Source organism: Coregonus clupeaformis, chromosome 1 (assembly GCF_020615455.1).
Source record: "Coregonus clupeaformis isolate EN_2021a chromosome 1, ASM2061545v1, whole genome shotgun sequence".
NCBI classification, from domain to species: Eukaryota; Metazoa; Chordata; class Actinopteri; order Salmoniformes; family Salmonidae; genus Coregonus; species Coregonus clupeaformis.
This window is the reverse complement of record NC_059192.1, coordinates 64,923,236-64,939,010: the sequence shown is the minus strand read 5'-3', so window position 1 is coordinate 64,939,010 and position 15,775 is coordinate 64,923,236. Positions and strand designations below refer to the sequence as shown.

Below are 15,775 nucleotides of genomic sequence, written 5' to 3'. Positions count from 1 at the left end.
TCAAACTTTACAGTTGGCACTATGCATTCAGGCAGGTAGCGTTCTCTTGGCATCTGCCAAACCCAGATTCGTCCGTCGGACTGCCAGATAGTGAAGCGTAATTCATCACTCCAGAGAATGCGTTTTCACAGCTCCAGAGTCCAATGGCGGCGAGCTTTACACCACTCCAGCCGACGCTTGGCATTGCGCATGGTGATCTTAGGCTTGTGTGCGGCTGCTCGGCCATGGTAACCCATTTCATGAAGCTCCCAACGAACAGTTAATGTGCTTAAGTTGCTTCCAGAGGCAGTTTGGAACTCGGTAGTGAGTGTTGCAAACAAGGACAGACGATTTTTGCGCGCTACCCGCTTCAGCACACGGCGGTCCCGTTCTGTGAACTTGTGTGGCCTACCACTTCACGGCTGAGCCGTTGTTGCTCCTAGACGTTTCCACTTCACAATAACAGCACTTACAGTTGACTGGGGCATCTCTAGCAGGGCAGAAATTTAACAGACTGACTTTGACAAACTGCCATAGGTGGCATCCTATGACGGTGCCACGTTGAAAGTCACTGAGCTGTTCAGTACAGGCCATTCTACTGCCAAGGTTTATGGAGATCGCATGGCTGTGTGCTCGATTTTATACACCTGTCAGCAATGGGTGTGGCTGAAATAGCCGAATCCAATAATTTCAAGGGGTGTCCACATACTTTTGGCCAAATGTAGTGCACATTGTACAATGGCAATCAAACATTGTGCATGGTCTGCTCATTTGATGACCATGTTTGTTTGTGTGCAAAAGTATAGAAAATGAAAACCACATACTGATTATTGCACATGTGCAATAGCCATGTAATGATTAAAAAGCTGTTATTAATGTCTCTCTCTATGATAGCTCAGACCATACTGAGCACATTGAATTTGAGGGTAACAGTGCTGTGTTGCTGGGTAAAGTAGCCTATAGAATAATATAACGTACGTCCTTCTGAAACCTTGCTCTCAATTCTGGGACTGGATGACTTTACTAGCACAGCTTGCCTACACTAAATCCAGTATTTTTCCATCAAGTGGCGCGCTGGGTCACGTGACAGTGAGGGTTAAAAAAAACGCTGTCATGTTTGCATCCTTTACTGAGAGCAGCAATGACAATAAATATTTGTTTAGCTCTCCTAAATTGCAATCGGGACTAATGTTACATGGTCTTTGATGGTAGCGTCATGTTCTGAACTCAAAGAGGTCCACCACATAGCGTGGACATTTCCCTTCATGTCATTTTTGTAACCCTGTGCAGTGCGCGGATTCATTGTAACCACTCCCACTCGTGGCTGGTGGAAAATTACCAGCAACAGGCTCACGAGTCAGGCGATTGTATTGTGGACTGTATCTCCTTTACCTAATGTAAACACGTTTCCTCTTTATATCTCGTGTAGTTTGCACAGCACAGACTAGTGAATTGCAATGTGATGATCACAACAAAACGGCGTGATGGTGAGCTGGGTCGATAACGAAATGAAATGCATGTTCTGATAAGTCACATCATTTTGCAGTGTTGCAAATACATTTCTCTAAACGTCAATCAAGTCAAGACTATTGAGCAATACTTGCGACACTTCTCAAGTTGCAAACAATATTTACAGCACTATTTGCCATTCACGTTTTAGGCATCGAAAAGTCCATTCTGCTTGATCGGGGTCCGCCCTCTTTTTCTGACCACGGGCGGAGCAGTCGCGTGGGCTCCTGGACGAATTTAAGTTGATTGACAATGGAGATACACAATAGGGTTTAAGCAATGAAGTCCGTAATAAATATCCCACCAATTAGAGTGTAAAGTGGGCGTGACGTTAGTCCAAACTTTCCGCGGCGCCATCGGCTGAAAACTAAACCGAGATGGAATCTCCCAGTCTGAACCGGTTTCAACCGGTTATGTGAGTTAGTTGCTTGAACGAGGAGAAGAGGCGCAGGAATACAATCTCTCAAACCGCCCCGCTGCAAAATTATTATAGTAAAGAATTAAATTGTAAATCAAGGTTTATTTTATTTCGTAAAATGAATCGGAGTATATTACTGCCGTGATAATAGTTGCGGAATCCACATCTGTGATCCTTATTAACCAGCCATCAATACACATTCTGGAATTGGAGCCAGCTAACGTTAACGTTTCAGTGATAGCGAGCCTATTTCTTACTAAACAACAACGATATTGTATATAGCCTTGTAGCGAGCTTCCCTGGGGAAAAAAAGCCAATCTTCTTTCAGTCAGAGGCTTGGACTTTTGGTAGGTAACTCTGGGGTGCAAAATAGCATTTGACTTGGGGGTAAAATATATATATATATATATATATATTAGACTTTAATTTCACTTTTGGAATGTAAAATCCAGACAGCATCACTAAAAAAAGTGTAACTACTAGTTAGTTAGGTAAGTAAGTAAGTGGTAACGTTACTGTGTGATGCACTTTACAAGGGATGCTGGTGTGTGAGAAAGTCCGCTAGGGTTGGGTGTGAGTGGTGTGTGGTGACGATAGCAAGCAATGCTGAGGACGAGGGATTGAATTAATTCGTGCACTCCTTCCTCAGAAACAGCGTCCGTGGTCAGAAACAGCGTCCGTGGTGTGAGCGGATGTCATTTGTTGCTAGTTTGCTAATTCTGATAACGTTACCAGTGATGCGCCGTGCTCGTTGCGCTGTTTGGACGGCTAGTTAGTTGTTATTTTAATAAGACAGAAAAACATTAATATGCATGGCTACTTGTCAAACGTATAAAAACATATTTTTTTTGCTATCTAGTTAGGCGTGTATTACTTGCTGTTTTTAGTTAACTAGCTAGGTAATATACGACGCAAGCCATCCCTTTGAAAAGCGTGGTAGTGGGAGGGGTTGGGGAGGCGCGTGTCTGGTAGTCAGGGTGATGATAACTAGGTAAATATGGAGGACCTCAAGCAATGGCATACACTTCTCTTTTTGTCTTGGCATGAACGGCAGTCGTATCAATAGCTTGGTACCAAATCAGAATTTAGCCAGGGCAATGCGATGGTGGTGCTGTGTGTATTTACTATTTCTATCGAGTTGAAGGATGATTGAGATTATCTGATTAGATTTGTTGAATTTTCCCAAAGTGAAACGAACTTGTAAACTAGCCTACCAGTATCCAATTTCGCTAACTTGTTATTGCTTACGAAGTGTTTCAATTGATGGATAAATGTCAGGTGGGCTGCCTTACTACATGTTTTATGCCGCGTTGAAGACAAATGGGAACTCGAAAATCGCTGATGTCGGACTTCCGTGTCGGGGAAAAACGAGCTCTGACTGGGAAAAATCGATTTGAACGGTCATCAAACTCGGGAACTCGGGCCTCTTTCTAGAGCTCTGGCTTTCCCACCTGAAGATCAATGACGTCATGATTTGACTTCGTATTTTTCCGTGTACCCAGTTGTTTTGAACGCAGCATTATACAGACCTGGAACGCACCCAATACCAGCTAAGGTTAGCTACACCCTCACACAGTAGCTATCAAACGAAGTTGGTGATTGTGTTTAGCGAGATAAACTGATTGATTGCATTGGATCTAAGACGATAAAGCAGCTTATTTCAGTTTTCTTCTACATACATCAGTGTTTACTGTCAAATTCAGGTGTGTTGGAACTTCAAAATAGCCACGCCTGTCAGGTGCAGATGTAAACAAAGTGACGTCGTGTGGCACGTGGTTCGATTGGGTTCTGGAGGTGGCAAGATAACGTGATATTTTCAGTATGTCAGACAAACTTTAATGTTTATTTATTAAAGGATATCAGAAAAAGCAAGGCTATTTATGAATTGTCAAAATAAAACTGTCAGAATGTTGCACTATCCTCTTTCCTTTATGGAAAGGGTGTATGTCTGATCTAAACTTAGTTCTCATTGTTTGTTTTTCAGTGTATTTTTATTATTTATAGCTTTGAGTAGTTTGTGTGACAAGATATAACTAATTGGAAAAAGTGAGCAAGGGGCTGCTCATGTCATGATTGTTTACTGGGGGAGGAGGACGGCTCATACTAACGGCTGGAATGGAGTTAATGGAATGGTATCAAACACATGGGAATCACGTGTTTGAGTTAGATACCATTTCATTTATTCCTTTGCCGCCATCACTTTGAGCCATCCTCCCCAATTAAGGAGCCACCAGCATCCTGTGCATGTGTGTGACTGACAGGGGAGGGGAAGCGGGGGAAGGGGTTAGGAGAGGTGGTTAGCTGTTTGGAATGCTCCATTCATTCACATGACTCTGCCTGTTGCTGTTGAGTTTTCTCTGCCTGCCTCTGTCAGTCAAAACACACACACACACACACACACACATACACACACAAACACAGACTTACATGCACATTCACTCTATCTCCCTCACACACACACACACACACACACACACTGTAACCCCCCTCCTCCCTGTCCGTCCTTGCAGAGCTCTATGCCAGCAGTTATGACAGTGTTAGCAGACCATGCAGCGCAGCAGCTGCTGGACTTCAGCCAGAAACTAGACATCAACCTGCTGGACAACGTGGTCAACTGTCTGTACCACGGGGTCGGAACACAGGTAAGTAGTGCTCGCACTTGACTTTATCCCCCTTACTAGCACTGACTTTGCTGATAGCTACTTTATTGAGGAAAAATTTACTTACTATGACTGAGATATGTGGTTGTCCCACCTAGCTATATTAAGATGAATGCACTAACTGTAAGTCACTCAGGATAAGAGCGTCTTCTAAATGACTCAAATGTAAGTGGTCCAGTAACCACAAAGTTAGTGGAGTTTTGGGTGATTTTATAATTTTGCAATGATAGCCGCATGCCCAGGTGCCTTACAAAGTTTTACTTATAACTTTTTGGGGACAGACAGAAGAACGGGGGAGATAGAAGTTAGTATTTCAGAAAATAATGTTTGAAATTGTGGTGTATTAACAGGACAGCTTTTCTATCACACTTTCTCATTGGTGAGGGGTTTAAGTTGAACTGCATCTGCCTTTTTAAATGTGGCGTGTCTGTGCAGGGCATAAAATTAACTTTTTGGTCTACCAAATTTTTACCAGACAAAATATATATATTTTCCACTAAAATTACACCAACAAAACACAAAAAAATGGATGAGCATGCTTTGTAATGTTTCTAAAACAATAAATGTATTACTAGTAAGAAGTCATGTGGTATATTTGTAATTTCATTCTGTTTATGACATGAGTCTTTTAACCAATATATCACAGATGAGACAAATGTTCACCTGGCCCTTTAAGGGCAGGGGGTTACCGTGGCAACGTGACTTGTCATGTTTGTGCCTGTGAGATTGAGTCTGACTAGTAGAAAAGTTGTCTTCTCTTCCCTAGCAGTTGAAACTCAAACATAGAAAAACAACCTAGCTTGTGAACAAAACAATGTAAATAGCCAAGACACAGAAAGACAAAGTCTCACTTCAGTAGACTTTCGTTTCAAGTAAATTAGACCAACTTTTATGCCTGTGCGCAGCGCTTCCAAAAAATGAATTTTTCATTCAGCTCTTCACGTGCGCACAGCCCCCAGACAGGGAGTGTTGCAGTGCGAGGTGGGATAGGCTATAGTAGGATTCCTAGTTCTTTGACTGTGTGCGATTTTAATTGACCAGCTATGAAACAAATACTTTGAAAACAGCTACTGCAGCATTTATTTTGACTATACATGTGATTATACTTGACGGTTTTATATTCACTAATGCGAGTGTAATGCTCGCGCTGTGAAGCCTTGACCACCCAGCAACGTGGCTGGTGAAATGGACATCCTTACCTGCCAGTGCCAAAATCTACCCGCATTTGGCAGGTGGCGGGTGTTCATTTTAGGCCCTGTGTGTGTGTGTGAGAAAGAGTGTGTGCGCCTATGTTTCAAAATCTGATTTCATCCATTCCTGTTCCTGCATTGTAGCAAAGGATGGCCCAGGAGGTTCTGACCCAGCTGAAAGAGCACCCAGATGCTTGGACCAGAGTGGACACCATACTGGAGTTCTCCCAGAACATGAACACCAAAGTAAGCCAGATCCTGCAGGGAGCACACACTTGTGACGGGTCGCAGTACTCCAGCTGTGAGGAAGTTAGGTGCTGGTAGTTAGAACTTACTTGTCACTCAGCTGGTGGAGCGTTGCGCTTGCAACACCAGGATAGTGGGTTCGGTTCCCAAGACCACATGTATGTGAAATGGACGCACGCGTGACTATAAGTCGCTTTGGATAAAAGCGTCTGCTAAATGGCATATAGGGTATTGTTACTTACTTAGGCCCTTTTTCCCTTGAGGAGCATAGGGCATCAACAGCAGCGTTCATATATAGAACAATAACTTTAAACAGGCTTTGATGGATCAAACAAAAACACACACTCAAGCATAGGTTATTGTTAAGTTCTGTCTGCTGAGCCCAATGGTAGGTTATCATGTAGTTCTGTCTGCCGAGCCCAATGGTAGGTTATCATGTAGTTCTGTCTGCCGAACCCAATGGTAGGTTATCATGTAGTTCTGTCTGCCGAGCCCAATGGTAGGTTATCATGTAGTTCTGTTTGGTTAGTTGTAAAGGGATACGGAGCGAGGAGGGAGATGACATGTAGCTAGCTAGCTAGCTAGCGAGCAAGCAAACCTAGCTAATATGCTTAGCTTACCTTATAAGACGGACCCAAAGTCTCCTCTGGACAACATCGTTCGGGAAACGATAAAACAAGCACCTTCCCGCTGAAGAGATATGGTTGCAGGCTGGCAGTAAAACAATATACCGTCCTTGTGTTTGCGTTGGAGCTGGTTAGCAGAAGGCTAACTAACTTGTTTAGCTAAGTAGTGACGTGGACATTGTAGTTCCATTTCTCGGACAGTTGGCAACAGCCTTATTTTGAGCACATAAAGGCTTCATAGTCCATAAAGGTCATGTTAACTGACTGATATTATCTCATAAAACAAAACATATATAAGTTCTCCTAAGCCTCAGACCTTATTTTTGGCATATATGCCAAAACCCCATTATTTTCCACATTAATTTCCCCCATAGGAAGGGCCAACGAACCAGAGGTAGAAAATCCTAACTAATATCTGTTTTTTTAGGACTACAAGCTGGTGAGCTCTATTCCTTCCTTGCACTCGCATACAGCTTAAATAGCTCTACATAGTGAAAGCCTATGCACCCATTCAAGTCAACTTGACAATCCAATGATGGGGATTACTTTCTAGTTTATTGGCAAAACAAACACACATTAAGGTGGGCCAAGGGAGGGTTCTCCTGTCCGACTGGTGCAGCGGTCTGAGACACTGCATCTCAGCGGTCTAAGGCACTGCATCTCAGCGGTCTAAGGCACTGCATTTCAGCGGTCTAAGGCACTGCATTTCAGCGGTCTAAGGCACTGCATTTCAGCGGTCTAAGGCACTGCATTTCAGCGGTCTAAGACACTGCATTTCAGCGGTCTAAGGCACTGCATCTCAGTGCTTGAGGCGTCACTACAGACCCCCTGGTTCGATTCCAGGCTGTATCACAACTGGCTGTGATCGGGAGTCCCATAGGGCGGCGCACAATTGGCCCAGCGTCGTCCGGGTTTGGCCGGTGTAGGCCGTCATTGTAATTAAGAATTTGTTCTTAACTGACTTGCCTAGTTAAATAAAGGTAAAATAAAAATAAAATAAATGTGTGTAACCACCAGAGAGGCTCTTGTACAGATCAATGTATTTTCTATAAGTGTTGAAAATGAAATGTCATTTGCAGATTATCTCAGAGTGGATGGTAATGTTTGTCTTTTCCTTTTTTTTGTTGCTTGCCTGTTGCCATTTAACCCTGACATCCATTACTAATGTCTTGAGTTGATCTACCAACAGTATTCTTATAGTTTCAAATTCGTAACTTGCCCCAAAATGAGGTCTTTAGAGGAAAAGGAAGGAAGGAAGGAATCAGATAAGGTAAACACCTCTTGGATTTGTCTCAATTCTGCATTCACCTTTTTTCCATTTATTGAGAAAAGAGACAGTAACAGTGCATCATTTTTTACAAAAGCACTTGTTGTGAACGTTTGGGTTTTTAAATAATTGATAACTACTTTCTGATAACTTTGTTTTCCTAAAGAAATTGATTTGAATGATTTCAAGTTGTTACTACTTGCTATCTAAATACATTTAATTGAATGAATTCAAGTTGTTACTACTTGCTATTTGCTATTGATATTAATCATAATGTTCCGTTATGTTGATTGCTTGTAATAGGAAGAAAAGGGGTGTGTCATCCTGTGCACCTTGACACTGCTAGGCTTTGACGGCAGGCCTACACAAGGTCTACCCTTTTGATTCCCTTTGACTCTATTCTGTTCATCTGTTTCATTGGGCTGAGGGAGTGGGGTGCAGACTGCAGTCAGTCGTTAGGGTAGATGGAGTGGGGGTGCTGACTACAGTCGGTAGGGTCAGTCTTACAGTAATACAGATGAGAGGTTTAGTAGTGAGCGACGTGATATTTCACCTGAAGGGATCACAACTCTTTCTGTTTAGCTTTCTACGTCTCATTGTCTCTCTCTCGCTCTCTTTCTCTCTCTCTCCCCGTTTATTCCTCTTCTGATCTCCTCTCTGATCTTCTCTCCATCCCTAAACCTTGCAATCTGTCGCTGGTGGCAGCGAAAAAAGTGTTGCAAGACCTCGCCCCGTCTATCATTTTCCTTTCTGCCTTGTTTTATTTCTCTTGTGATAATTGAAGGTGTAACAGTCAAAAGGTTCTCAAGATGTTCAATAGGCATTGGCTGACACCTGCTATTGGTGTAGACCAACAGTTGGTAGCTCAAACAGTGTAGTACACCTTTAATCAAAAGCTCCCCCCTCTCCATTGCTAGAATCTCCCCCCACCCCCGCTTTGAAACTAACAACTTTCAATCTCATTTATTTGTTGGAATCACTGACTGTCTTCCACCTTACCTTTGAAACAGTGATCCCTACTGTCTTCCACCTTACCTTTTGAAACAGTGATCCCTACAGTTGAAATACTGTTGATCCAAATAACAACAGACCAAATAATAAAATACAGTAACTTGTACAATTTAAGTAGTTTTTAAATGTTTATTTTGCTTGACTTTATAAAGCATATCATTCATTTGATAGGGATGAATATAGGACAAATGAAAACCTGTGGCTGGTCTTGCTGTTTCTTATGAGACACACCAGTTTAAGGTGAAAATTGATCAGTGTCTGGAATGGCACCCTATTCCCTATATAGTGCACTTCTTTTGACCAGAGCTGGTTGAAAGTAGTGCACTATATAAGGGATATGGTGCCATTTGGGACGCACGAGGAACTTGATTAGTTTGGTTCTTATGAGGGAAGTGGTTTGTTAGGTGCAGTAAGATGCCAGAGAGTCTTACCCTGGTGGTCCCTAAACAGGCCAACGTTCACATTGCTTATACCAAGTTTTTATACCAAACCGGCAATGTCTCTCAGGCTACTAGGCTTGACATAACGAAAGACAATGGGACGGTAATAATAATAATAATAATAATAATAATAATATATTTATTTTATATACAGTGAGGGAAAAAAGTATTTGATCCCCTGCTGATTTTGTACGTTTGCCCACTGACAAAGAAATGATCAGTCTATAATTTTAATGGTAGTTTTATTTGAACAGTGAGAGACAGAATAACAACAAAAAAATCCATAAAAACACATGTCAAAAATTTTATAAATTGATTTGCATTTTAATGAGGGAAATAAGTATTTGACCCCCTCTCAATCAGAAAGATTTCTGGCTCCCAGGTGTCTTTTATACAGGTATCGAGCTGAGATTAGGAGCACGCTCTTAAAGGGAGTGCTCCTAATGTCAGCTTGTTACCTGTATAAAAGACACCTGTCCACAGAAGCAATCAATCAATCAGATTCCAAACTCTCCACCATGGCCATGACCAAAGAGCTCTCCAAGGATGTCAGGGACAAGATTGTAGACCTACACAAGGTTGGAATGGGCTACAAGACCATCGCCAAGCAGCTTGGTGAGAAGGTGACAACAGTTGGTGCGATTATTCGCAAATGGAAGAAACACAAAATAACTGTCAATCTCCCTCGGCCTGGGGCTCCATGCAAGATCTCACCTTGTGGAGTTGCAATGATCATGAGAACGGTGAGGAATCAGCCCAGAACTACAAGGGAGGATCTTGTCAATGATCTCAAGGCAGCTAGGACCATAGTCACCAAGAAAACAATTGGTAACACACTACGCCGTGAAGGACTGAAATCCTGCTGCGCCCGCAAGGTCCCCCTGCTCAAGAAAGCACATATACAGGGCCGTCTGAAGTTTGCCAATGAACATCTGAATGATTCAGAGGAGAACTGGGTGTAAGTGTTGTGGTCAGATGAGACCAAAATGGAGCTCTTTGGCATCAACTCAACTCGCCGTGTTTGGAGGAGGAGGAATGCTGCCTATGACCCCAAGAACACCATCCCCACCGTCAAGCATGGAGGTGGAAACATTATGCTTTGGGGGTGTTTTTCTGCTAAGGGGACAGGTCAACTTCACCGCATCAAAGGGATGATGGACTGGGCCATGTACCGTCAAATCTTGGGTGAGAACCTCCTTCCCTCAGCCAGGGCATTGAAAATGGTTAGTGGATGGGTATTCCAGCATGACAATGACCCAAAACACACGGCCAAGGCAACAAAGGAGTGGCTCAAGAAGAAGCACATTAAGGTCCTGGAGTGGCCTAGCCAGTAGAAAATCTGTGGAGGGAGCTGAAGGTTCGAGTTGCCAAACGTCAGCCTCAAAACCTTAATGACTTGGAGAAGATCTGCAAAGAGGAGTGGGACAAAATCCCTCCTGAGATGTGTGCAAACCTGGTGGCCAACTACAAGAAACGTCTGACCTCTGTAATTGCCAACAAGGGTTTTGCCACCCAGTACTAAGTCATGTTTTGCAGAGGGGTCAAATACTTATTTCCCTCATTAAAATGCAAATAAATTTATAACATTTTTGACATGCGTTTTTCTGGATTTTGTTGTTGTTATTCTGTCTCTCACTGTTCCAATAAACCTACCATTACAATTATAGACTGATCATGTCTTTGTCAGTGGGCAAACGTACAAAATCAGCAGGGGATCAAATACTTTTTTCCCTCACTGTAGCGCTTTTTATTACAAATAGAATCTGTCACTTTAAAAACAAAACAAAATAAAACAAGTTTTTAACTCCGGTGTAGTAGTGTTCTTCTCCTCTGTCTTCCACCTCCTGGTGTGATCCTGGGAGAAACAGCAGGACTTCTACATGGTTTCAGCCATACGGTGGCCCATAGAGACCAAAACTAAAATACAAGTTTTATTGAAATGGTTACATACTAACAATCTGCATGAAATGTACTTGAAACAGTTGGAAAAAACATAATATATTTTTAGGCAGGCTCAATTTAATGTTTTGTATTGTTTCTGTTGCTGGAAAATATACAACCATTTTTTTTTATGTTCAGCGTTGCTATGACCACTGTCACCTAATGCTGTTTCTCTCTTTGTGCGTTACAGTACTATGCTCTGCAGATTCTGGAAACGGTTATCAAAACAAGATGGAAGATTCTACCCAGAAACCAGTGTGAAGGTAAGCCTCGCTGCCCCTGCTCAAATCAAATCACATTTATTTTAGAAAGCCCTTTTTACATCAGCAGTTGTCACAAAGTGCTTTACAGGATACTCAGCCTAAAACCACAAGCAAGCAATGCAGATGCAGAAGCACAGTGGCTAGGAAATACTCCCTGGAAGGCAGGAACCATAGAAGAAACCTAGAGAGGAACCAGGCTCTGAGGGGTGGCCAGTCCTCTTCTGGTTGTACCGTGTGGACATTTGGCCATTAAGGCCAGATTGTTTTACAACATTCACCTTTCGCCCCTCTCAGCCTCGCTCGCCAACCAAACCAACCCCTCACCTCGTGTCTGAAAACAGGGTGGAAAAGGACATCAGGCTTTAGAATGCCTGTTGACACTACTATATTGTGAATTTGAACACTGTTTTGTGTCATAGTTTCATTGCTCTTTCTCTTGAAGACCCATTTATAAGACTCATGTTCTTGCTCATTAAGAGTTGGAGAAGAACCCATGGGGAGAATCAGCTGTCCTCTGGAATATTGCTGCTGACACCTCAAGACTGCCTTAATTGTGGAGGCAGCGACACTCTCTCTCTCTCTCCCCTTAACCCGGCCGACGTGCGGTTGCCAAGTTGGGACGTATTCCTCTCTAAGCACGCCGGTTTGTTTTCTGCTTGGCCGAGTCCTGTTCACTTCAGCAGAAAGGCTGGGTCCTGTCTCTGGCAGTCCTTTACACAAGGAAAAGCTAGGGGAAAGACTAAAACATGCTGCTGTTAGTGAAGGATTCCAAAGGCGCTTGCGCTGCAACTTTAGCGACGCCAGCAAACACTGGTGTTAAGTCTATCTTTCCCAGCTTGTTAATTTTGTTAAAACATCTAAATAGAACAAAATAGGCACAATGTCTTGGTAGAGGATCTAGCATCAGCTACACAGGAGATCTGATCAATTTAGGTACCAATAAGACTCTGACGTTATTGTGCAATCCGGTCAAATTGAAATGTTTATTATTTTCTCACTGGGTAGTGTATATATACACTGCTCAAAAAAATAAAGGGAACACGTAAACAACACATCCTAGATCTGAATGAATGAAATAATCTTATTAAATACTTTTTTCTTTACATAGTTGAATGTGCTGACAACAAAATCACACAAAAATTATCAATGGAAATCAAATTTATCAACCCATGGAGGTCTGGATTTGGAGTCACCCTCAAAATTAAAGTGGAAAACCCCACTACAGGCTGATCCAACTTTGATGTAATGTCCTTAAAACAAGTCAAAATGAGGCTCAGTAGTGTGTGTGGCCTCCACGTGCCTGTATGACCTCCCTACAACGCCTGGGCATGCTCCTGATGAGGTGGCGGATGGTCTCCTGAGGGATCTCCTCCCAGACCTGGACTAAAGCATCCACCAACTCCTGGACAGTCTGTGGTGCAACGTGGCGTTGGTGGATGAAGCAAGACATGATGTCCCAGATGTGCTCAATTGGATTCAGGTCTGGGGAACGGGCGGGCCAGTCCATAGCATCAATGCCTTCCTCTTGCAGGAACTGCTGACACACTCCAGCCACATGAGGTCTAGCATTGTCTTGCATTAGGAGGAACTCAGGGCCAACCGCACAAGCATATGGTCTCACAAGGGGTCTGAGGATCTCATCTCGGTACCTAATGGCAGTCAGGCTACCTCTGGCGAGCACATGGAGGGCTGTGCGGCCCCCCAAAGAAATGCCACCCCACACCATGACTGACCCACCGCCAAACCGGTCATGCTGGAGGATGTTGCAGAGCGTTCTCCACGGCGTCTCCAGACTCTGTCACGTCTGTCACGTGCTCAGTGTGAACCTGCTTTCATCTGTGAAGAGCACAGGGCGCCAGTGGCGAATTTGCCAATCTTGGTGTTCTCTGGCAAATGCCAAACGTCCTGCACGGTGTTGGGCTGTAAGCACAACCCCCACCTGTGGACGTCGGGCCCTCATACCACCCTCATGGAGTCTGTTTCTGACCGTTTGAGCAGACGCATGCACATTTGTGGCCTGCTGGAGGTCATTTTGCAGGGCTCTGGCAGTGCTCCTCCTCTCCTCTGCACAAAGGCGGAGGTAGCGGTCCTGCTGCTGGGTTGTTGCCCTCCTACAGCCTCCTCCACGTCTCCTGATGTACTGGCCTGTCCTGGGCGCCTCCATGCCTGGACACTACGCTGACAGACACAGCAAACCTTCTTGCCACAGCTCGCATTGATGTGCCATCCTGGATGAGCTGCACTACCTGAGCCACTTGTGTGGGTGTAGACTCCGTCTCATGCTACCACTAGAGTGAAAGCACCGCCAGCATTCAAAAGTGACCAAAACATCAGCCAGGAAGCATAGGAACTGAGAAGTGGTCTGTGGTCACCACCTGCAAAACCAGTCCTTTATTGGGGGTGTCTTGCTAATTGCCTATAATTTCCACCTGTTGTCTATTCCATTTGCACAACAGCATGTGACATTTATTGTCAATCAGTGTTGCTTCCTAAGTGGACAGTTTGATTTCACAGAAGTGTGATTGACTTGGAGTTACATTGTGTTGTTTAAGTGTTCCCTTTATTTTTTTGAGCAGTGTATTAGGCTTGGGCGGTATACTGTGTACCGGGGTATTTGGAAATAGCCACTGGATGGTTTTTCAATACCGTCAGTTATCTGTACAGCTGCCACTATCTTCATTTCCTTCAGTTGTTTTCCTCTCTCTCCGTTCTCACCCGTCTTCTCCGAGCAGAGCAGGCAGTCCCGTTGCCCTAGCGACTCCAGACTCCACACAGACACAGCGTGTACACATGCTGCTCCAGAGCCTGTACTGTCCTTCCTTTAGACAAGCATGTGTCAAAACTTTGTTCATTTGCACAGTCTCTCGTTCACATTCGCTTGTTAATGTCCAAACTCACCAAAAATGACATTCGGTAGCTCCTCCCTATATACAGTACCAATCAAGATTTTGGACACACCTACTCATTCAAGGGTTTTTCTTTATTTGTACTATTTTCTACATTGTAGAATAATAGTGAAGACATCAAAACTATGAAATAACACATATGGAATCATGTAGTAACCAAAAAAGTGTTAAACAAATCAAAATTATATTTTAGATTCTTCAAAACAGCCACCATTAATTATTTGACAGCTTTGCACACTCTTGGCATTCTCTCAACCAGCTTCATGAGGTAGTCACCTGGAATGCATTTCAATTAACAGTTGTGCCTTGTTAAAAGTTAATTTGTGCGTTTTAGCCAATCAGTTGTGTTGTGACAAGGTAGGGGGGGTAGCAGAGGTAACTCCGGGTCTTCCTTTCCTGTGGCGGTCCTCATGAGATCCAGTTTCATCATAGAGCTTGATGGTTTTTGCGACTGCACTTGAAGAAACGTTCAAAGTTCTTGAAATGTTCCGTATTGACTGACTTTCATGTCTTAAAGTAATGATGGACTGTCGTTTCTCTTTGCTTATTTGAGCTGTTCTTGCAATAACATGGACTAGGTATTTTACCAAATAGGGCTATCTTCTGTATACCACCCCTACCTTGTCACAACACAACTGATTGGCTAAAATTCATTAAGAAGGAAAGAAATTCCACAAATTAACTTTTAACAAGGCACGCCTGTTAATTGTAATACAGTAACTCCAGGGATGAAAGGACGATATGAACATCTGCACACCACCCAACCCTAGTGTGTATGTATTCTAACTAACAAATCAATCAATCAGTCAACTGTGATTTGAAGCTCTCTGTCTGTCCCCCAAAACTGAGGCAATATTCAAACTCGGCATGCACTACTCACTATAATTTCACTAATCACTATAATTACCCTACTCACTATAGTTGCACTACTCAATATATTTATGACACTGGCCCATACTACCGCCTGCATCTTACTACTGACAGTTGGCTGCACAGTACGTTTTGACAAATGAGGAAATGTAGTTTATTGAACTGTAGCGCCAGCCATATGCTATTTTGTGCCTTTACAAAGTAAACGGACACGCAACAAAAGTGTAATGATGTGTTTTCTCTACTACTACTACTGGAGCTTTCTCCTCCTTGCTCCTTCTGCTGACTGGTGTTCTCAGCTACCATCTACTGGTGTGTCCCTGTAATGGGTATCAGGGAAAGAGTTCTAATCTACTGGTGTGTCCCTGTAATGGGTATCAGGGAAAGAGTTCTAATCTACTGGTGTGTCCCTGTAATGGGTATCAGGGAAAGAGTTCTAATCTACTGGT

At 43.3% G+C, this 15,775-nt stretch overlaps 1 protein-coding gene across 4 annotated transcripts in view; it reads left to right on the top strand.

Moving 5' to 3' along the window:
* Window positions 1-1,891: 1,891 nt before the first annotated feature.
* The window catches only part of xpo1b (exportin 1 (CRM1 homolog, yeast) b), a 57,142-nt gene continuing 43,258 nt past the window's right edge, over window positions 1,892-15,775 (top strand). Inside the window, exons 1-5 of one of the 4 annotated variants that reach the window (XM_045222325.1) lie at window positions 2,910-3,461; window positions 3,610-3,725; window positions 4,417-4,548; window positions 5,901-6,002; window positions 11,478-11,550. In XM_045222325.1, coding sequence (XP_045078260.1) covers window positions 4,423-4,548; window positions 5,901-6,002; window positions 11,478-11,550 — 301 coding nt within the window. In that variant the 5' untranslated portion in view covers window positions 2,910-3,461; window positions 3,610-3,725; window positions 4,417-4,422. Of the gene's footprint in view, window positions 2,254-2,909; window positions 3,462-3,600; window positions 3,726-4,416; window positions 4,549-5,900; window positions 6,003-11,477; window positions 11,551-15,775 lie in introns of those variants that run through there. The other 3 variants (XM_045222321.1, XM_045222332.1, XM_041884918.2) reach the window with 3 other exon arrangements.